Raw genomic sequence first — 23,901 nt, forward strand, 5'->3', positions numbered from 1 at the left:
AGTTAGCCTCTGAAAATGACACCTCAAGTTTATCTTTCTCTACCTGGAAAATAGAAATTCTCTTTAAACTTCAGTGCAATTCTGCAAGTATTTTTCAAGTAAATATTCTATGCCTAAGATCTAACTAAGCACAACCAAAGATACAATACATATTAAAGACATATTCCCTTATTTCAAGAAGCCTGAATTTTCCTAGGAAGACAAATTCACAGAGGTAACTAAATAGCAATATTGGACGGTATATAAAATAAGTATATTGTGGGGAGAAGGAGCAATAACCTAAAAACAAAGTCAAAGTTCTTCAGCTATTCAGCTACAACTAAAAAAAAAGAAAGAAAAAAAAGTACAATGGTTAGCTCTTAGCTGAACTTTTTTTTTTTTTTTTTTTTTTAGTAACTGTTTATTTTCCATCAACCATAAGACCACTCTGGTTGTTCCTTCCCATGCAGTGGCCTGAGCAGTGGGGGCTACAGACTAGTCTTCAGTGGCTGGCTGAGCACTCAAGTGTTCAGTAGGAAACTGCTGAATAGGCACAGAAGGCCCCCACACACCTTTAGACCGGTCTGTGACCTCAAGTTGAGCAGCAGTGAACTCAGGAGCAGTCCATTTACCATGAAATTCCTCCTGGTCACAGCCTTTTCAGCAGCGGCCTACTCTTCCTTCATAATCTCTTTAGGATTTCTGTAGAGGTAGAGATCAGGTGCGACCTCCCGCAGGTGTTCACGGGACATGGTACCACACATGCACAGAGCTTCTCGGACTAGCATTCACATCAGATCCACTGGGTGAGCTCCCTTGTTGTTGTATGGGATGGCAATGTCATAACAGAGGACAGTCTGTGTTACACAGAGCAATGGTCCACAGGTTAACTCGAGACGCCTCTGTGAGAGGCTGGTGGACAGCCCTGGGATCGGTGACCACCAGAAGTCTCGGCTCTCGGGTGGCTGCCTGGGTCTGGTTAGTGAAGGTCCCAGGAGTGAAGCAGCCAGCAATAGGAGTGGCTGCCGTGGCAGCAGCAAACTTCAACACAACTTGCTGGCCAGTATTCCTGGACTACAGGACCCTGACATCAGCCTGGTTTTCAATGGCACAAACTGCCAGCAGAAGCTTCTCCCAGGTTCTCTTCAGATTTACAATGTAGATGCCATCACTTTTCCTTTTGTAGATGTACATTTGGAAGTCGAAGTTGGTGCCACCTAGGTAGGTTTCTGCTGCAAGGAATTTGAGGACATTTTCCTGCTTCATTTGCAGAACATCAAGGTTTCCAGACATTGTGCAAGTTTCCCTTTAAATTACATGGACATGGGATCCGAGAACAATGACAAATGGGCCCCTCTCTGGGTAGTACAGAATAGCATATCCCAACTATTTTTTAAAATATACTAGAAAAAAAGCAATTTATAGGTATGTCTATATATTAATAATTAAAATAACCTAAACAAATGTGTATCTTGAAATGGGTACCTTGTTTTGAAAAACCTCAAGTACCCTTTTCTTATATTTATATATAATGAGGCTTTATTAGTTGAAAATTAAAACAAATTCTTATGTAAAATGAGCATAATAACATGATCTCTGTTAAGGAAAAAGGGATTTTTAAGTGAGTTAACAGAAAGTTGCAGGTCTGCTGCTCTTTCCTAGTCAGTAAATGCAACCACCTAATAAATATTGTTCTTTGATAGTGTAGTAAGTATTGAATTTTTTAAAAAAAATGCTTTAAAAGGGTAGCAAATATCATTACCTTAACACAGACATAACTTCGAAAAAAAAAGATCTACTTTAGAAAATCTATTACGAATGTTAAAGTTAATAGTTTCAGAGTAAAGACAATCTTACTATTTGTGACCTTTTAAAATGCTAATTTAACAAAATGTACAATATAAATTGTTATAGGGCATGAGTCCCCAAACTGAAGGCATGAAGTGTGTTTCAAAACGCACTGTTACTTGTGCCCAACAAAGCTTAGACAACAAATAAAGGGACTCTACTACTGTACCTGAGTGGAATTGTTCTATTTAATTTTTAATAGGAACAAAAACATAGCTTGTAAATAGAGCTAAACAAAAAATTGTTCTATTTAATTTTCCATAGGAATGAAAATATGGCCTATTGAGCTGAATAATGCTTTATCATTTTATAAACATTATCCGGCATAAATCTTCCAGATGTGGACAGAGAACCACATCTCTGTATCATATAATCTTCCCCGAAAATTGTTCTGTATCTATAATAAAAATGATTCTGGGTTTAACAAAAATACAGGATATTATTAAGGCACTTTTGTTTACCTGTTATTCAGTGTCGTCTCAGGCTCATTGACCGCCATCACGGTGTTTACCAAATATCATTGAGGCAGCCAGGGAACCATAGCAAAGGCTTGCACAAGCAAGGCCTCAACAGCATCTAATGAATGAATGAATGATTCCAGTATCCAATCACAAGAATCAGCTTTTACACTTTAAATATGGTGAGGTGCTTTATTATGGAAAGAAGGGTAAAAGAGGAAGGTGGCATTTGGGGCCTTTGCCCTAATAAGTAATCCATTAACTGAAAATATCTGAGAGTGACTGCTTTATTGGGATTGGAAAAAAAATCCCATGTCACTGGGCCACGCCCAGGGCCCTTATTTCGGCCATTGTATTGTCTTACAGATTGAAATTAGGAAGTTCTTGGTATATATGTAAACATACACACAAAATGGTTTCCGCAGATTTTTTTTTTTAAGATAAAGACAAGGAAATCAAAACTTTAACCAACTGAACAGAAATTGTTCAAATATTTGGAGGTGATGTGAATGCAACCCTTAATCCCCTTGGACTCATTTATTCATTCTCTATTTTATTCATTAAACAAACATTATCTCTGGAAATTTAGCCATATGAATTTAAGGAAAAATATTTTTCCTGAAACTGCAGTTTCTATGGCAAGGGAAAACAGATTGTGCATGGGCAAAAACTAAGCTTTCGAAATGAAAAAATTAAGTATTTTGAAATTGAAGCTTACTGAAAAGTCCGCTAGAATCTAAGATACCAAGTAATTCTGAAAGATAGGGTCATTGGAAAGTACTTAACAAGATTATCTGGCTTTCAAGACAATAAGAATAGATTTTCAGATTTGTAGTTGAGCAAACAAACTGAAAATTCAGCTCAACAGCTTCCTCTCATATCCTGAGCATATAAGTAGAACTTGACTATACATGATACATATTACCCTCCAAACGTAACACATAAAAAAAGAGAAAAAAGTTTAAGATATTTTTCAGTTTTGCTGAAATTGGTTATTTAAAGTGTTTATTAATTAGTACTATTGAGCTAAAAAGTCAGGGATAAAAATAACAGTTTCAACCTTTGCATAGGTTGAATTTGGTTTAGATCCTAAAAGAAATTTGAGGGGAAGATAATTAACGATGAAAACTTTATGATTCCCCTGAGGCTTTCACCTATGACTAATATTCTTGAAAATTAGTTAAAAGGAAACCCAGGCTATTTCAAAATCTGACATGTCAGAGCTTTGGTTTACCAGAGCTAAAAATAAACAGAAGAACCCATTGGTTGGACATATTGTAAGGCTAACTCAGGATGATGCAAAGTTTCAGAAAAAAAGATATAGAATCCAATCCTTGATTTCAGCTGGAGAAGAGAAACATAACATCATGTTAACAAAAATAGGCGGGCTACAAAGAGACTGAGAACAGAATACGGGTCTTCTTAAAAACCTGAAACTTATGTACAAAACTAATCTCACTATCTTTTCTTCAATGTTGTAGCTCCCCTATTTCCTATCTCAGTGAAATGGCAACCATGGAAGGTAGAATAATGAATGGCCCTCCAAACATATTAGGGCCTAATAACATATTATTAGGCCCTAATATGTTTGTTCTTAATCACCGGAACCTATAAATATGACCTTATTGGGGGAGTGGAGGGTCTTTACAGATGTGATTAAAATACAGATCCTGAGATGAGAGAGGATACTGTCCTGGATTATCTGCGTGGGCCTTAAATGCAATCACATATGAGTAAATCTTTATAAGAAGAAGGCAGAGATTTGACCCAGAAGAGAGGAGAATGTGGATAGAGGAGAAAGAGATTTCTAGACTCTACCTTTAAAGACTGAAGTGATGCAGCCACAAGCCAAGGTATGCCAGTAGCCACCACCAGAAGCTGGAAAAGGCAAGGAATGGCTGAATGCTCCACTAGAGTTCCAGAGGGAGAGTGGCCCTACCAACGCCCTGGTTTCAGCTAAGCAATGATTTCAAACTGCTGGCCTCAAGCATTGTGAGAGAATAAAGTTCTGTTGTGTTAAGCCAATGAATTTGTGGTAATTTGTTACAACAACCTCAGGAAACTAAGACAGCAACACTGTCCAACGCACCTCTCTTCATCCTCCCTTTTCCTTCCCCGTCTCCCCTAATGCTTCCCCACTTTGGCCTCTGCTCCAGGTCCAATTACTTCCCAGACCTCAGAGTTCTTCACTGGTCTTCCTGCCTCCTATCTCCCAGTTCACTGGCCATGATGTCTCCGAGAAAAAAGTTCTCCACAGTAAAACCTGACCAAATGGCTCCCTTGCATAAAACCCATTACCTGCAGAAACTCCAAACTTCTTAATATAGCACTAAGTCCCTATCACATTCTGACCCCAGCTTTATCTCCAGCTGCACCTCTATCCATATTTCATATCATAGATTCTGCTCTAGACATTTCAGATTTTTTTGCAGCCTCTGAAACTAATATTGCCTCACATTTTCTGTACTCACGACTTACGCCTTTGCCTGAAATTTCCTCACCAACCTCATTCCTTCTGGAAAAGGTGAACCTCTTTCAGCCTCTCCCCACTGCTGTGTCCAGGGCAGGTAGAACTGATTACTCCCTTCTGTGAGCCCCTTCATACCCAATGGGAACCTATATCACAAGTTCTTCACCTACTCCTTATTTACTGAACCAGGTGGCAGACGCGGTGCAGGGTCCTTTAAATATAAGTCACTGCTTTTACCCTTGGTATAATCCTAACAAGTAGCAAGTATTATCAGAATTCATTTTCCACATGACATAATAAAATTCAGAGAATTTAAATAAACTGTCCAAAGTCACAAGAATAGTAAAGGCTTAAGGTTGCATTTTTGTAAATGTTTCATTGATTTTCAATTTTGATTTTTGTATTGGTTATATTATTGAGAATAAAATGAAATGAACTGTAAACAATGTCATCATTCCTATCACTTTGGAAGCTCCTAGGAATAAGATATAAAATAAAAATGAGACAACACTGGAAAGAGAAACATTCAATTATCATTACTCGCAAAAGAATTAACTAACAAAATCTTTCAAAATGAAGAAGATAATTCAGTAAAGTGGTTTGAGGCTCAATGAACATACAGTATAGGGGCAATTGTGTTCTGGGTATCAGTTAATAACTCTCCTATCCAATTAATACGTTTTGGAAGTTATCTGTTGTCTCCAGCTGCTGAAGTCCATGAGGACTTTGTAGCCTCTGTCACTGTAACCTCGCTCCCAAATCCTGTTACCATGAGAGCAAGTCTCAGACCAAATTCTGCCGGAGAAACTTTCCTGCAGAAAGTGGGACTCAAAGCAATCACACAATATGCTCTACAAGTTTAATCAAGTTCAAGCTCTGTGTGCTTCCAAGCATTTGGAAAAGCACTTGAAGACTGAGACACCAATATTCTGACATAAAAGAGGGAAATGCATGATGAAAAGATGGAGCAGTTTTACGGAGCCCAGAGTCAGGAACGTCGCTGACCTTATGGGAAGAACTAACTAAGAACAGAACCACAAAGCTTTGCTAAATCAACAGAGACCATCACCAGGAGACTGTGAGCAGGGCTCCAGGGGCATCCAGCAGCAAGACAGCACACATGCCAGGCCCTGCAGCCAAAGGGTATTCCTACAACTTCCCAGTGGCATGTCAGCAGCGACGCTTTAACAACAGTAGTGCCGGCTCTGTGGAAGCAGCAGAGAAAGGAAGAGGGATTTCCTGGGATGGCAGCTGAGGTCATTAGCTCAGAAGTTGCCCTGGAGTTCCTGCCCCCAGGTGGGGCACCAGGCTTGCAGAGAGGAACCAGGCTCAAGTATTAAAATCTGGAGTGGAAAACCCAAAGAAAGAACTGTGTCCATCTTGTCTAAGTCATCAAAAAACTGGGTATTAATGATACATGCTCTTTATATATACCTAAATAAATGCACAGAGAGATATCTGGTTAGTACGCTCTATCACTCGGTAGAATTTGGGGTGATTTGAATGTTCTCCTTTGACTTTTTAAATGTTGTTTGGTTTGTTTCTTTGTGTGTTTTTACAATGAGCATGTAGCACTTTTCTAAAAATTATAGCTTTTTTTTTTAGAGAGCCTTCGCTATCTTCATGATATGATCCATTGTATTCCAACTATTTCTGTTGAATGCCAGTATAAAAAACAAGAGTTCCTTGCTAAGTGACAGGAACTTTCTAAACACTTTATAATAATTTTATGTCATACAATGCTCGCAGCAACTATATGAGAAGGAATTTCTATCTTCATTTATAAACCAAAGCACAGAGAGCTTAACGCATTTATCTGAACTCTCATAGTTAGTAATATATGGAATTGCAGTTTAAGTCCAGATCTTTCAATCTCTAAACTTGTGCTCTGTTCCTTAATGCATTCTATCATTGTACTAATTTTGTTATAACACTTGAGATTGTGCATCGTCATTTTCCTCAGTCCCTCCTCCTGCCTACTCCAAAAGCAGTAATCACTTTTAGTTCACTTGGTAACAAACAGCGAGGTGGGAATGAGCTTGCACCACGTATTTTAAACAATTAGCCAGATTAGCCGCCTGTCAGGGTTTATTACTGCTCTCAGAGTCAGTGCACGGTGTTTGTAGGTGACAATCACTTGTCCAAAAACCAAGAGCTGATGACTGTGATAGGTTCACAAATCACCACAAAGTCGAAAGCTGAAGGCTAACTCTACTCTGCCCAACATCAGCTCAGATGTTGTTACCTTCCAAGCACCACTCCCAAAAATATGTTGATCACATGATTAGGTTTTCTATTTCTTTGTCTATTAACTGTTGAGCAATATATTGCTTCTATGCCAGGAAATAGTCATGTGTCTTCAGGCTCTAAATTTCAAAATCTTTATCTATAAGCAGGGCTGTCCTGAGTCAGCTCCCTTTAAGATTTATCAATCAATACCTAGGCTATGCCAATGAGAAAAGTAACATGCCTATACAGGTCAGGCTAGGTTGGCAAGGATTTGTTTTGTTTTGGCCTCCAGATTTTAGGACATAAGATATCATCCGTAATTTCTTTGAATCCGTAATCACTGAACAATTCAAATGTCCTTAAGAGCAACCTGAGCTTTACAGAATCAACAACAGAATTGAAACAGAAGGAATTAATCTGGAAAGGAAATTTGTCTGTAAGCATAAATGACCAACCAACTGAGATAGGGAGACTGAAAACAATTTTCTAATAATCATCTGTTATCCTTGTCACAAGAGACATTTTGGAGACCTGAGTAGACAAGTTTCAATGAGTCATCAGTCACTGTAAGTAAGTCAAAGATAATAACAATTAAAAAGTAACAGCATACATACCACATAATATTGGTTGCCTTTCTTTCAAAGGCCAACTGTAGCACTACTTTTCCCAAAGCCCAGAAGTCCCCTAAGATCCTTCCAGGTCTGCTGACTACTCCAGGCAGCCAGCACCAGCAACAACTACTCAGTTAACATAAGACTGACCCCATCTGCCGTTTCCATTACAAATTCTATGTTTGCCACAGATATTAAAGCATGTAAAAAATTTAATATATTCCAAAAGTGAATTGTAAGAATCTATTAATATTAAACACTGTTCATTTTCACGATGAAGAAAACAAGTTATAGATCCCCATTGAAAGGAAAAACTAGAACATCAATAGCAGAACTTGACATCCCTTTGGGAGAATATTAAGTGAAATGAGGACTTTGAAGTAGGAAATGGTTAGCATTAGAAATAATCTACGTACCTTAATATCCCTTAAACAACTCAAACACACGAAATTTTCAAATGGGCATTGACAATCACAAGATTTTCCTAAAGCAGAACATGTTTATATTTTATTTCAAGGTCCTGCTTCTAGTAGTATAATATCAAGCTCCAAGTAACACCCCGGGTCTTCTAGACCAGATTCAACCTTTCATAGGAACTAATGCCCAGAGAAGTCGCAGAATTGTCAAAGATCACAGAGTCAGTGTCAGAAACAGAATGAAAGCTCGAGGAGTGCACCATACTTTGCCGACATATTCCATAAAGAAGCAAGAATTCAAATAAATGTCATTCAAATAACAAAATAATTTAAGCAAAACAAAGAAATTGAAACCATTTAATTTAAATTATATGAGATGAACCTGGAGTTGAAAAACATCAGTCTTTTAGCTAGTATATTTCTAACTTCTGTCCAAAAATATTTTTAAAATTCATTAATTTAAATTGCCAATTAGGAGAAACATTCACTAATAACTAACTTAATATTATGTCTCCTTCTCCCAATGCCTAGAAAGAGGCTTTCGATGAAATCACTGGTATAAAAATCAATTGAAATCAGCTTTCTACTATTTCTGCTTCTGCAATTAATTTGAAAGTTGAGATATTAAAATAAGTCAGATAGTAATCTATGTCCAAAATAGATAATATAAATGGGCTCAGCAAATAAGTCATTGTTCTGTATCATTCTCAGGTATTGCTTTCACTCACTCATTTGCTTTCCCTCTACCAGCTCTCTCATATTCTTTGCTTTATAGCTGGAAAATGTAAAAACCTATTGAAGACATCAAAGAAGAATGATTGAGCTTTCGATTACTGAGAAAACCACAAATAATGTAATATTCCCTTTACAGGAGTTCATTTAGATAAAACGAAACATTTGTAAGAATGCTCACAGTGATACACATTGAGATGATGCAATAACGAAGATCTGTGGACAGTGAGAAACAAATATCTCAAAATTATTTTAAAAATCACTATTAGTCTAAGTAAGGCTGAGAAATGTGTTGGTTTCAACCAGTTATGGCAATTATAATCATATCTGGTTCATTACACTCTCTAACATTTGAGACCATTTTTAATAAAATTAATGTCACTTGTTACTTATTAATATAGAGAGAAAGAGAGAGAAAGAAAACAGCTAATTAACAAAGTGAAAACTACTGACTTTTACAAATTCATGTCACAATTCAGATAGTCAAAATACTGTAGTGACATTTTTGACGTCTAAGTAATTATTTTATTTACATGGAATGCTGAAGAACATAATTGTCATAAAGGAAGCCTTGGATTGATTATTGAAAAGCTAGCAAGTTAAATGGTAACTTCATCATTAAGAAAGCAGTGGATTGAAATGATAGGGTGTGAGGTAAATTCCCAAATCTAATGACAAGTATGAACGTCACATAGTCAATTCAATTAATTTTCCTCTACTTTTCGTTTGTCCAGTCCATCACCTTCCTCCAATATTTAGCTTTCATCTCACCCTTCCTGCAGATTTCTATTTAAATAGTCTTTTTATTACTTAATTTCCCACAGCTTCATTAGGTAACTCTGCAACAGAAAAAAAAGGTGAGACTCAATACTTTGAAAGTAAACAACAAGTTGTTAAGTTTATGCCACTCATCTGAATTATTCTACCCACAGCTCTCACTAATTGGGAACAAAAAACACAAAAGACTTTTGTATTCCCGTTTGTGACAGCACTGAAATTGTCTGTTATTGTGTCTCCCAGCTTTGTAATCTCCCTTCAGTCACCAACACATAGATACTGATAGGAATGAGCCCTAGGCTTAAAGCCTAAACTAAAGAACTTATGGAAGAGTGACAAAATATGACTAGTGGTCGGAAGCATAAGAATTAGAGATACTGTTTATGGATTAGGAGTGCAAACTCGCCACCTCCTAGATGTGTGATTTGGGACAAATTATTCCTTAAATTTTCTCCGAACGTCAATCTTCTCACCTATAAAATAGGACATAACATCACCTGTTTTACCAAATTATTGTAAGGATCAGTGAATTAGCATGTGTGAAGTGCTTTACACATTGTCTCACACAGATTTCAATTTTGACATTAATTTAAATAAAATATATAGCAAACGTCCAAAGCTTCTGTGTTTCTTGGCCTCTTTTAGTACAGCTTTTATATTGGAAGAGCTTTACTGTCTAATAAATAGAAATATTTCCCAGAGACTATAAATGATATTTTGTTTCTTCAGAATTCAAAGAAGTTAACTGATAATTCCCTCAGGATGTTTGAAGTATTAGTCATTATAGAATAAACATGACGAAATAGCTCACAACTTGAAAAAGAATGCCTGCTGGCTGATGTCCCTGGCTGATGAGGCATTAACATTGATGGCTGTCATAAGGTTGAAAATATTAAGGTATTGTGTGTCAGGCAGTAAATATTGGCCATGGCAGCAAGGAATCTTTTAAAATACATCTCATTTTATTATTGGCAATAAAGGCTTGTTCTCCTTCAGCCTGTGTTGTCATCTACGTTGATATCTGTTTTATCACATGTTCAACAGAAAAGAGCTGTCTAAACGTCAGCCCATTGCTTTTATTGATCAGATGTAAGAAATGTGCTAGAATGTGCTTTCATTCTAAAACTTTGTTGTTAAATACTACCTCCTATCTGTCAAATACCATTAGGTCCATATGTCTGATTGTGAGTGTTGATATAGGGGAGCCGTAGGGTGGAATCTGTAGAAGTTGAGTATGCATGTCCAAAGCCACACTCTTGCTACTGTTTTATTCTACACCCCCTCCACATTTAGTAAGTATCAGCCTGGGCGGTAATGTATGGTCTCTAACATGCAGCTTTATAATTGTCACATTGCATTTCATGTTTCTATGACTCCCCAAATTGATTTTAATTTTGTCCAACCTATGGGTACCCTCTCTTCTATGTTGCTATGTGCCACCCACCCGGGAACATACTCATAAGAATCTGAGACTAACAGCCATGAAGTGCTTTTTTTTGTGACAGACATGGTGCTGGGCACTCCATAGATTTTATTTAATTTACTTCTCCAATAATACTATAAATCTGGTTTTAAATAATTTTCATATTACTGATAAGGAAATGATATTCCAAAAGTTAAAAGAAGTTACCCAAAATAACACTCCAAAAAGAGATAAAAATGAGATTTAAAGACGTCTGTCTGACTCCTAATTCCATTTTCTTGCTGCTCTACTCTACTGCCCCAAATTCTCAAGAATCTTTAACTGCAACTTTCTCATAGAAATAAAAATATTTAGAAAGGTACAGCCAGTTGTTTAGACTTGACTCTGCTTATTTAAAGAGGTATAGGGGGGGAAATAACCAAAACAAGGTATTAAAATCCCCTTGAGAAGATAGCTCATTAATAACTTTAGCTCTAGAAAACTATCCCCGGGGGGGAAAAAAAATCACAGATGTTGTCAAGTGCTGTTGAATAAGAATGCTCATCTGTAGCATTATTTTGAATAGTAACTTTTTGAAATAAATTTTAGAAAGAGGTAAGTTAAATAAATATAGGATACCCATATAATAGACTACTACACAGTCATGAAGGATATATTTTCCAAAACTAATGGCAGCAACATCGACGTGATATAATATTAACAGAAAAGTACAGAAGATAAATTGTGTAAAATATAGTACAGTTTCATTATACAATGTGTGTGAGCATATACACACACACACGGAAAAGGGACTATAAATGTAATGTTATAAACAAGAGAGAAGTGAACTAAATGCTAATAGTACAATGGAATAGTGGGTGGTTTTTATTTTTGTGTCTATCCATTGTAATTACTGAGTGCTTGACGAATGTCACAAGCAGTGTTTTAACTCATGTAGATGTATTAACTTATTTAACCCTTCAAATAAATATAACAGTAAGGAGCTACTATTATGCCCACTTTACAGATGAGGAAATTGAGGAACAGAGTGATTAAGCAACTGGTAAAGCTGGTCTAGTTCCACACCCACGCTCTTGAAGGCTAAGGAAAACTGGCTCTAATAAACAAGTGTTAGTATTATAAAACAGGCTAACAACCGAATAGAAAACCCTTTGAGAGGAACTGTTTTTCTTCCCTGCCTTAAGTAAACTCAAATAGGGAATTCAGGCTTCTGCCTTTTTTCCACAAATAAAGTAGCTAAAAGAGCATAGCTGTTAACACCCTATTCCATGGGGCCTTGCTTTTTGAATTGCTTCTAGACTCACACTCTCCACAATCCAGGGTTGTTTTAGAACACCCCAGGTCCCAAATGCTGAAAAATGCAAGGCAGACAAAAATACTGGCAGAACAACACGAATAAGGCTTTACTCTCCTAAGATATACCTGGGCAAATCCCACATTGCGATTCCAAAAATCACTGTCCAGAAATGTCCCTAGAACAAATTTTCTTGAAACTCTTCAGCTAAAACAAACACAAATATGGTCCAAAAGAGGCACTATGGAGTGACAATTTTGAACCATAGGACCTTAGGAACTGCAGAGCCAAATGAATGGGAGGTTATGGCCATGCCACAACTTGACCCTTGGTTTGCCTGTCATATGCCTCATTAACAGGAAAGAGGCATTCTAATTTCCCTAGCTTATAGTAACATTATAATTTATTAATTAACGACATAATTTGAAAACCTGTTTACACACTAACTTCAAACTTTTTGTCTGACTAAAGAAAGGTAAAATCTAGGAGATAAACCAACTTAGACTGGGGTGGAACCCCCAACTTTTGTGTTTGAACACTTCGATCCTTCCTCACACAGATAATCAGAACAGCACAGGTATCTGCTTCAAACAGGGCCAATTTCTCCTGAGCCAATCAAATTCTCCCTCGTGGAATCAAACCTTTGCTTTCCCAGGCGGTCAGTAATCACTAAGTGTATCTGGAACTGTGACGTGTAAACTTGCAAAGCACATGCCACAAGTGGATGGAGAAACAAACCAAAAAAAAACCTCTTCAAAGTAAGAGAAAAATAAAGAAGATGTACAGAGGACCACATTAAAATGAGAGTAAAACACATACAAAATTTCAATTATCTTCCTGTTTCATTCGCAATACCCTTGCAGGCTGCCACACCTTTCATGGATTATAAAAATCACACGACCCCACTGATTCCAGTAGAGAAGCAAGATCAGAGACAATGCTGAACTTAACACTATCATTTCTAATAGTCTAACAGCAGCAATTTTGTTCCTCTGTACAATGCTTTATCTTTTACAAAAGGCCTATAAAGAGTGATGTGCAAGTTTATGTTTAACAACAGGCTTTCCAAAAAAAAAAGCTGAATGTGTGTATGTTCACATAATTACACAATTTATTATAAGTTTTACTGATATAAAGTATGTATAGCTGAGCACACAATTTACAAATAATAGCAATATATATAATACGTTTTCATTGTAAATTCCATAGGGCTAATTGATTCCCATAGAACGTCTTAAGTGCAGACAACAAAATATTAAATCAAGCCCAGATTTGCAGTGTTGACAGTTTCTGTGGTGTAAATATTCCCTCCATGGCCGATTATAAACTACCAATGTGATGTCATTGAACATGGATTGTGAAGAGATGAACAGTAGCACATGACTACATAACATTTTCACCATACAGATTAAAAAGATAAAGAACAGGTGACAGCAAAGAGTATAGCTAAAAGTGAAATACAGTAAAATAATTAGGAATTGATAACTTGAGTATATCTTAACTTTCTTTTAAAATATAATTGATTTAAATTTAGGATTACTCATATATATTTAATTTTTAATAATCACTTTATTTAACAACTGGCACCTGTCTCAATCCTATTTAAACCAACTCCAGCACAACACTGAAAACTATTGTCCTAACACCTTAGTAGGGCCGGTATTGCTAATCTAGATCAAGTGACTAGTCACAGAGTCATTTACTTATCAAACTAGTAGAGTAAAAGTTTTAATGTGAATAACTAGTACATGGTGAACCTAGAGATTTTGATTCAATAAATCTGTTGTGGGGACCTAGGAGTCTGCATTTTAACAGGCAAAGTGCCTTCCTCATGCCAGATGATTCATTCAGAGAATTACAGCGTCCAGCATTTCTTGACTACATACGAATATTCTGTGCCATGTTCAGAATACACAGTGGATGACAAACGGGTTCTGTAACAAAACTGATCAATCAGTGACAGAAAGTAACCTCACAAGGTGATTCAACCATAAATTCCTAACTGGGCAGGTCGTGGTGGGTAGTCACGTCTCAGGCCTATGACTTCCTTAGTAAAACGCTTATCTTTGCCTTAAGCAAGCTCTGTCCATTATTTCTGGGCATCTAGGTTAACACACTTTTGAAGTGCCTTTTTCAGATCCCTAGGAAATGTAATCACCTTCAAGAGAGTACATAATCTTGTTAACAATCCTGTAATCCAATCCCCGTCTTGCTTTCTTCCACCTTCATGTATGTAGTCTTCCTATGTTCCCTCCTTATTTCTAAATAAATAAAAGAAACTGCAAACTGTCATTCTGAGAGGCATTTTTCTCAGTCTGTTGAGATCTTCCTTCCAGGCTCATCCTCTGTTTGGCTCAAATAAACTCTTACAAAAATTCTCTACTGGATTGAACATTCTTACATAGACAACATGGGCACAAAAGAGATAAGAAGAATATGAAGACCAAGAATTATAATGCAACCATTAAAGTGGAGCTGTGTTTGCCACCCCAAAATATGCTTCTTTGGGGATATTTATCATTTTAGACTGGTTAATTTTAAGAAACAGCAGACCTGGCAGAAGCTCTGAAAACCAAGTACAGCAGCCTTGAAAGGGAAAAAAAATTTTTTCCTCCCCAACACTAAGATACTGGTACATACCAGATACTTTGGGAAAACAGCAAAATTTAGCTTGGGAGAGGAGACATAAGAGAAAACAATGTTTGACCTGAGTCTTGACAGCGCCCAAGCTAATCGAGAAAAGGGGAAGAGAGGAAGGGACATTCAGGGCAGAGAGAGTGGCATGTATATGGTCAAGTAGGCAAAAAGAATTTAAGAATTTGGTCTGCTAGGATGACAGCACCTGCTTTAGGGATGTGATTATGTGTCTTTTGCAGCCACATTTATCTGGCATAGGTTTTAGCATATAGTAGGCATGTATTTGTTAGACTATGTTCAGTCACAGAACACGTGTAAGGAAGTGGTGGAAGATTAGGCAAAAGACTTATGGTCAGTCAGGTCAGGAAGGACTTTTTAGAATGCCCAATACAAAGTAGGTGCTCAATAAATCTCCACTTTGCACTCTTTCCTAGACATTAGTGTTTAAAATTAGTTTTATCACCATTACAGGATTATTGCTGTGAAAGGATTTACATATGATAGCTAACCCATAATGTCTAGAAACACAGAATTCTCTCACTGCATTTATAATTACTAATTTCTCAGAGAAAAATGACAAAAACTATCAAAATGATGCTAGAAATAGTGCAACAAACCAAGGTCCCAGGGAAAACAGGAAATCACTGCATATTATTTTTCTCATTGGTTTTACCTCATTCTAATTAATCTGTTTTCAGCATAAAATGGGAATGCTATAGATGTTATTTTCTGTTTCTAAGGTTATCATTTCAGCTATAGACATTTTAATAAGGTAACCCAATTAACTTAAAAATCTGTCAGCTAACATAATAAAGAAAAATTAATGCAAGAGCTAAATAAAGGGTAGGAGGGATATCAAAGAGTAGGAGCTGTACATAAATCCAGCAAGAAAGGTATACTTGTCATCCTAACACACCAAGTTTGTAGCCACTACACAACCTCTATGTACACTGTCACTTCTCTAATGTGATCTGCCCATTTGTCTTGTCTCCCCACAAGCCCCATCGCTTAGTAGTACACGGCAAACACTCTGTTCCATAATGATCTGTTCCCTCCCTGTGCATGAACCTCATCTTTGAATTTAGTCCTACATTATCTTGTTTTATGTCATTTTTATCTCCCAACCAGACTTTACATTTTCAGAGAACTTCTCTTGCATTTCTCATGGAGAATGGCATAATGCTAGATATATAAGAGACACTCAAACACTTCATGAGTGAATAGACTAAATCATTTCCAGAAACTATGTTTAGCTTCTAGCTTCAATTGTTGATTTTCTCACCTCCCCACAAAATGAAGATGAAAATGTCATAAAGCTTTTAAAAAGTCTTAGACTGAAGACAGTGAAACGTGGCTATCAAAAGGAATTCTATTATGGAGTTTTGTTTTGTTTTTAAGTTTATTAGGGTGACAATTGTTAGTAAAGTATGTGGTATGTAAAACTGAAAACAACAAAAGAACAAGACAAACAAATGAGGAAATAAAAACTCACAGACATAGACAATAGTTTAGTGGTTACCAGAGGGTAACTCTACTAACAATTGTCACCTGAGTTGTTTTTTAAGTGTCAGCAAATCATCAGAGGGCTCTGATTAGAAAGGCAAGGGATTTTTTTTTTTTTTTTTTTTTTTTTGCTCTGCTTGCCCATTGTAAGGCTGAGGGGCCTACAATTGGTGTTGCTAGGTGAAATGCCCACAAACATCCTAGGATATATGCTCTTGATGCACATCAAAGAAGAAAGAGAAAGAGGGAACAGGTGTCTCAAGGCTGCTTTAACCTTGTCTTCTTTAACCAATTTATTGAAATTCAAAAGAGAAGGACTATTTACAGAATTCCAAAACTGAATCATATATAATACATTTATTCAGTAAATACTATTTCCAATATCATAACAATAGCTAACATTCTGAACACTTTCTTCTGTGTGATTTGTTGTATAAGCACTTTTCAGATATCATCTATTAAACTCTGACAACACTCTCTATATAAATACCCTAATTCCCCACATTTTAGAAAAGAAGAAGCTTAAATTAGATAAGAACTTGCTCCAAGGTAACAACATGAGTAAATCACAAAGCCAAAATCTGTAACCAGGTCTCTTATGCCAAAGCCCAAAGAACACCAACATCTAGGATTACAAGATTCAATTCTCAACAATATAAGTACAATAAATACTTGGGTTCCCTTTCGGGACTTTATTTTTTCTATTTGAAAAATTCAAAACAAGACACCAAATCCATGGTATGAAAAAAAGCTGGAACAAGGGGATTTCCAGGGTCTGAGGTAGCAAGGATGAAACAAACTGACTTACAGCCAACAGACTTCAGGATTTCCAACATACTCACAGCAAACAAGCATACAAACAAACAAACAAACAAACAAAACCCATGGTTAAACGTGGACCCTTGGCAGAAAGACCAGTTAAGGTATAATTTCGCTAAAGGTATAATCACTCTAAAGCGCTTATGGGAAATTCAGGTTTAATTTATAACGTATTTATATTCATTCCATGTACAGGCCATATGCCATTCAGACTTTACAGGATGTTCAGCAGAGGACAAGAACTCCAGAAAATGCTATTATTATAGGACTTTTGGCTATGCATTATCTGTACATCTTAATGACCTCCCTCTAGCACCCAAAGCTAGCTTCACAGACAAGAAAAAGGCCTAGGAATTAATGTTGAAAAAGAGTTTTCCACACAGCTTCACCTGTTCAATTGACAGAAAGAAATCTCTGGCTGCACTTAAAGCAGTGGCCACAATAAAACAAGAGCTTAATGTTTAGCTATCATTATCAGCATTATTGTTTCCACAGTTTGAGGTCAGCAGTAAGAGGAATCAAGCCATCCCGGGATATAGTTTCAGGGATAGCTAATGACTATTCTCTAGCCCCTAATTAACACCTTTGCTGAGGTGGTTGGTGCTTGAATTTCCACCCCCCTCAAAAAAAAAAATCATTCCTTTGACTTTAGAGTTTGTCTTGTGAAAAGGCAAAATCAAGTACCACTGGTTGACAGCACTTTAAGCTTCGGGGCTTATTTACATGGAAGATTCCCCATGTTTATCAGATTTCTTTACAGCAAGTTTTACCAAGGAAAGGAAGAGGAGGGTTTGAGGGCATTAAAAACAATCTTGGGGCAAAAGTGGACAAGCGAGAACACAGTTTTCCAATGAGACAGATCAAAGTATGCAAACAATGGAGTGGGCTCTGGAGTCAATATTATAACAGCAAAGTCTCCCTCTCCTTCTGTTGCCATTAGCAGTTTAGTGTAGCCTGTTCAGCTACTCAAAATCTTCTGCGATATAGCAAATATGCTGCTTTATTTACAGGGAAACTGACCCAAAGAACGTCAGACAAAGGAGTTTGAAATTTATAGTCAGGGTGAAATTTACAGGCAGGGTGTCAGTTGTTATAAGCATTCATATGTGTCTATTTGCTGACAGAAAATCGTGACTTCCCAGACTTTAGGAAAGGCAGATTCCTCTGCAAAGAGGGCTGGAGCCGAAATCTCTACCTATCAGCCATGAGTCAAAAAGCCTGGAAGGGTGGGGGGAAAGCAAGCTGGATGGCTCCAGGAAGTGGGTGGGGAGGAAGCTGCCGAGGTTTGAGCCAACCGTGACAATAGCAGGTTTGCCTAGTAGGGGGTGTCCCGGGCCACTGCGCGCAGTGGTCACATGCGCTTTTGGCAATGCTGTCCGATTTCGATTCCCGTCATCACCGGTACAGCTCTGGCTTGGGACGTAAAAAGGGACCGTAAAGTGGGCAGCCGCAGGGGTTTCTACCACTGAGTCACCGCCCGGCTAACTTTTACAGCATCTCAGAAAGAAAACAGGAAGTCTCAGTCCCTCAGCCCACCACTCGCTTCTAGTTTCTTTTAACCGCTCTCTGCCACTCGACCCGGGGGTGACTCCAGACCCACAACCGGAGTGTCTCCCATTCATCGCGCAACTTCTCACCCGCGCAAAACCTCGGAGAATCCCGAGTGTTTGCCAAGCGCTACCAACCGGGCAGATGAGAGGGCAGGAAGAAGGAAGGGAAAGGCTGCGTCCTCACCTGCAGGACACGGACACCTCCACCCGCGTGGCGGGGATGGCCGCACTCAGCTGGTTCAAGTCCCCGATGCCCGCAGTGCTGGTGTACCGGCTGTCCATCTTGGGTGGAGGAGCCGTGGACTTGTCCCGCGCCCACATCCAGAGCTCAGGCCGACTGAGGGTTCCGAGCCCAGCTCTAGCCAGACGGGGACAGGGGTTGAGGGTGGAGGCAGAGGAAGGAGGAGGAGGCAGAGGCAGTTCACTGGATGGAGGAGGGAGGAGGGAGGAGGACCTCCGGGCAGAGCCGCGAGGGAACAGCGCGAGCCAGTCCCGCCAGAGGCTGAAGCTACCCGGGAAGTGGTGCACCGGGCTCACGGCTTCCCTGCTCCCTCTTTGCAGGATGCAGCTCCAGAGAGGAACACTCCGTAATCCTTTTCTGGCTCTGGGAGTCCGGCTCCGCGAAGTCACACCGCAGCCTGGCGGGATAGGTGGCACCAGACCCAGACCGTCTAGGAGACCGAGCCCTGGCCCGCTTTACGTGCGATTTGGGTTTTGTCTCCGCCTCTACACACCCACACCCGCCTGCTGGGCCAGGACTCTCATGTCAATCATGTGTGAACCGGAATGTCACGCAGTTTCTTCGCCTGGGTTGGAAGCTGGAGGTGTGGGCGCTTCTGCCGGTTCCTAACTCCCATATAAGTGCACCCCTCTCCACCCTGTGCTGGTCCTCACCTCATCCTCGGAGCCCACGGAGGTTCATCCCACTATGCCCTGGGGCAGATGAACCGGGTCCCTGCTGCTGGACTGCCCACCCTCTGCCACTTGAGGGTTGGGGAATATGGGACACGAGGACGATACCCAACCTTCTGTAAGCGGAGGTAAAGTGACAGATCAATGTATGGGACAAAGCGGGAACAGGGTGGACTCTAAGGTGGGGGGAAAAACTAGGATTTAAGGAAGTCATCTGGTTTCCCTCTTCCCTCGGTTCTGCGGAACATGGGGGAGGGTCTAATGGTGACAATTCTCCTACAGTCAGGGCTCCTCTGAGCCCTTACGTTTACAAATGCCTGTAAGTCCTACCCTAAAACCCTTAGGTCACAACCCTATAATGCCCCCCCCCCTTGCCCCGACTCCCACCGGGCAACACCTGAATGAAATTGGACGGGTAGAAGCAGAGGAACGGGATTGAGCGCCGCATTTGGTAAACGGGATTCCGGGGCAGCCAGACCCGTGCCAGGGTGCCGAAGCCGCAAAAGCATAGGGAGGTACCCGCCGCTCCCGTCCCTTGCAGCGTCTTTTATTGCCGGCACCTTTGCTCCGGCCTTGCCCATGCGCCTGCGGGTCCCGGGGGGTTCGCCACCAGGGGGCGATCGAGAACAGGACGTAGAGTAGGGCAAACACCGAGAGGAAAGAGGGGACAGGTTTCTGCCTTTTTTTAACGCGCCAAACACAGAGTTTACCACCTTGTAGGACTAACTCAGGGAGGAACAGTTTTCATAAGTGAGGACCTGCCATACGTGGTAACATTTAAATCCACTTGGACGCACCTGCCTAGAGAATTTACATAGTTGCGGGTGAGGATGTGTAGGCAGAGTCTTGTGGCTTCCCAAGTATCCTTCCATGTTTCATTCTTAGTGTCCTTTCCTGATCTCCCCACCCATCACTTGTCACCCCTTAAGTCCAGAGGTTCCTTGTTTCTCTTCCTCTTTCCCTATCACATATTAAACTGTAGTTTCTTGCTATTTAAAAAGTCCTAAAACTCCAGGTATTTCTTATTATTTTGCCCAAAATGAATTTGGGAGAAGAGAGTTACTGTATTTTTTAAAGCTAACTAAACTTTTATAGAAGCCTACTGAAGAAAAGTTGAAAGCTTTAAAATAGTACTCAACTCATAGAACCTTTACTTCTTATTTTTTCTACTTTACTGAGCTGTAATGATATATAATAAACTACACATATTTCAAGTGTACCACCTTGATAAATTATGATGCATATAGTCGTGTGAAGCCAAAACAACAATCAAAATAATCATGCAGGGACCCTGGTCCCGCTCCTCGTATAAGAACGCAGGATATGATGAGGCCAAAAGGGAACACTAACGGAGCCATAGATAGGGGTCATACCACTATATTCCCACTGGCTGCTGGGTTGAAGACACAGGAAGCAGAAGCTGCAGGACCCACAACCTGCCTTCCACTTCTCTGCCAACCAACCAACCCCTTGCTAACTGCAATCCTCGCTTGCTAGCTCAGTCACGGCAGTTATATCAGTGGCCAATGGCTAACTGGTAACAGCTGATGGCCACCCAGCCACAGCTGATGGCCATCTAATAACCAAGCCAGCACCTTTCCACGTGAGGCCGAGAGCCTAGAAACTGCTCTCTGGGACTCTATCCCCACACCATTCTATCACTCAAAAAGTTTTCTCATGTCTCTTTTGTAATCACTCACTCTTTTCATCACTAAAGACAACCCTCTGAGCAACCACCGATATTCTTTGTATCACTATAGATGAGTTTGCATTTCAATAAATATATATAGTATATGGAATCATACAACGCGTTATTTTTTGTGTGGCTTCTTCCACAGAGCAAAATTCTTTTGATATCCATCTATCTTGTTGAGTACATCAATAATTCATTTCTTTTTATTGCTGGCTGGTATTCCATTGTATAGATGTGTCACAAATTGTTTACCTATTCATTCATTGAATGTTTAGTTGTTTCCAAGTTTGGGTTATTACAAATAAAACTGCTATGATCATTTATGTACAAGTCTTGTACGTAATATAGATACATACTTTCATTACTTTTGGGTAAATTTCCACCAGTGGAATAGTTGGGTCATATGGAATGTGAATGTTTAACTTTTTAGGAAGCTGCTAAAGTGTTTTCCAAAATAGTTTTACTATTTTTCATCCCCACAGTATTATACCGTGTTTCCCTGAAAACAAGACCTAGCCGGACCAGCTCTAATGCGTCTTTTGGAGCAAAAATTAATATAAGACCCAGTCTTATTTTAATATAATGTAAGACTGGGTATAATATAATATAACATAATACTGGATCTTTAATTAATATTTGCTCCAACAGGCTCATTACAGTTGATGGTCCGGCTAGGTCTTATTTTTGAGGAAACACGGTATAAGTTCTAGGTGCTCCACATCCATACTAACACTTGTTGTTGTTAGTCTTTTAAATTTTAGCCAATCTAACAGATATGTAAGGTTAATGACTAATGATGTTGAGCACATTTTCCTGCCTATTGGCTATCTGTATATCTTCTTTGGTAAAGCGTCTGTTCAAATATTTTGCTCATTTTTATTGAGTTTTATTATTTTTGAGTTTGAGAGTTCTTTATATATTCAATAATCGGAAGTTCATCATATTGAAGTAAGCTTTAAATGATAAAATTCCTAAAGTATATTCAAACTCTGTTAATATAGTCAGCACATAAAGAACTACAATTTTTAAAAATAATTTTTAATAACCTAATAAATATCATGAATCATGATGTCTGTTTCTTTACACTTTTATTTGAGAATTTTTCATAAAGTTTATTTATATTCATTAAAATTGATTTAAATAATATAAATGACTTTAAAATGTGCTAAAAATTAAAGATGGATTTCATTCACTAAAATTTATAAGCAGCTATATTCACCAAGTCAGTGATTCAGTAACATTACTTGAATGTTTACTATGAACTGGGCACTGTGCTAGATAGGGGGTAAAGCTCCTTCTGGCAAGGAGATGTGTAACTGGGTAGAGATTATAGTGAATGAATCATTGAGTTCTTTATTATTTCTCAGATTTTATTATTCCACAAGATTAGAGAAGATCTCAGTTTGTAAATTAAATTGTCATTGTCCATTATTTTTCAGAAGCATTTATTTATAAAAGAATCAGCTAGCCTGAAAGAGCCTTACAATACAAGGACAAAGTTCATTTACCTCATCTGGCAAGTGCTGTATCAGCTCATGCAGAAATCTAAAACAAATTGGACTGAGCAGTTCTTCAGGCTATAGCTACATCAGTGGAAAATTTGCTCTGTTGGGCCCACGAACTATTCCACCCCAACACACGTCAGAAATACCAGCATTGCCATATGCTCACCTTCAAAATGTCTTCAGGAAATCCAAAGAAACAGATAGCTATGTCATTACTTAACCTCTATGTATGGCTATCTAATCAATTTAACTACTTAACCTGCTCTATAAAGGTACAACTTATAAAATAAACTTATATAATAGCAAAGAATGGACTAGCTGTTTAATTATGGGGAAAATGCAGCTGAGTGGAGACATTTTGATGAGTGTTTGTCATGCAGGGTGTCATGCGGGGTCTCAGCTCCTGCTCCCCACATAGGAACGCAGGATATGGTGAGGCCAAAAAGGAACACCCACGGAGCCATAGATAGGGGGTTCATACCACTATAGTCTCACTGGCGGCTGGGTGGGAGACACAGGAAGCAAGAGCCATACTATCTGTAACTTCCCGTCCACTTCTCTGCAATCCGCAACCTGCACTCTGCCGCCTGCTAGCTTAGCCACGACAGTTATATCAGTGGCTAATGGCTCACTGGTTATAGCTGACAGCCAATTAGCCACAGGTGATGGCCATCCAATCACAGTTGATGTCCATTTACTACCCAAGTGAGCACTTTTCCACATGAGGGCGAGAGCCTGGAAACTGCACTCCTGGCTCTGTCTGCACAGTGTTCAAAACATGTTCTCTGAGTACCTACCTCTGACCTGCTAACCATTTGGAGACGATTTACCCAAAGTAGATCAAATCTGAGATAATCCCGTCATTTCAGACATTAAAATAGAATACCTTTAGCTTGAAGGTGACTTTGTGACTAAACAAGATCAATATGTCACCAATCGTATAAATACCACCTTTCCAATGGTTAATTAAGGCAGTCAGAAAAATATAACTTTTATAATTTTACAAATAACTTTTATGGGTGGTAACAAACCCGTAGAAAGCGCT

At 38.8% G+C, this 23,901-nt stretch overlaps 1 protein-coding gene and 1 pseudogene across 1 annotated transcript in view; both read right to left on the reverse strand.

Annotated features, from left to right (window-relative positions):
- Positions 1–19,782, reverse strand: part of CPNE8 (copine 8) — a 177,822-nt gene extending 158,040 nt beyond the window's left edge. Inside the window, exon 1 of the mRNA XM_033118275.1 lies at positions 18,931–19,782. Coding sequence (XP_032974166.1) covers positions 18,931–19,067 — 137 coding nt within the window. The 5' untranslated portion in view covers positions 19,068–19,782. The remainder of the gene's footprint in view (positions 1–18,930) is intronic.
- LOC117028253 (40S ribosomal protein SA-like) lies at positions 310–1,272 on the reverse strand (annotated as a pseudogene).
- Positions 19,783–23,901: the final 4,119 nt, after the last annotated feature.

This window comes from Rhinolophus ferrumequinum, chromosome 10 (genome assembly GCF_004115265.2).
Source record: "Rhinolophus ferrumequinum isolate MPI-CBG mRhiFer1 chromosome 10, mRhiFer1_v1.p, whole genome shotgun sequence".
Classification (NCBI taxonomy): domain Eukaryota; kingdom Metazoa; phylum Chordata; class Mammalia; order Chiroptera; family Rhinolophidae; genus Rhinolophus; species Rhinolophus ferrumequinum.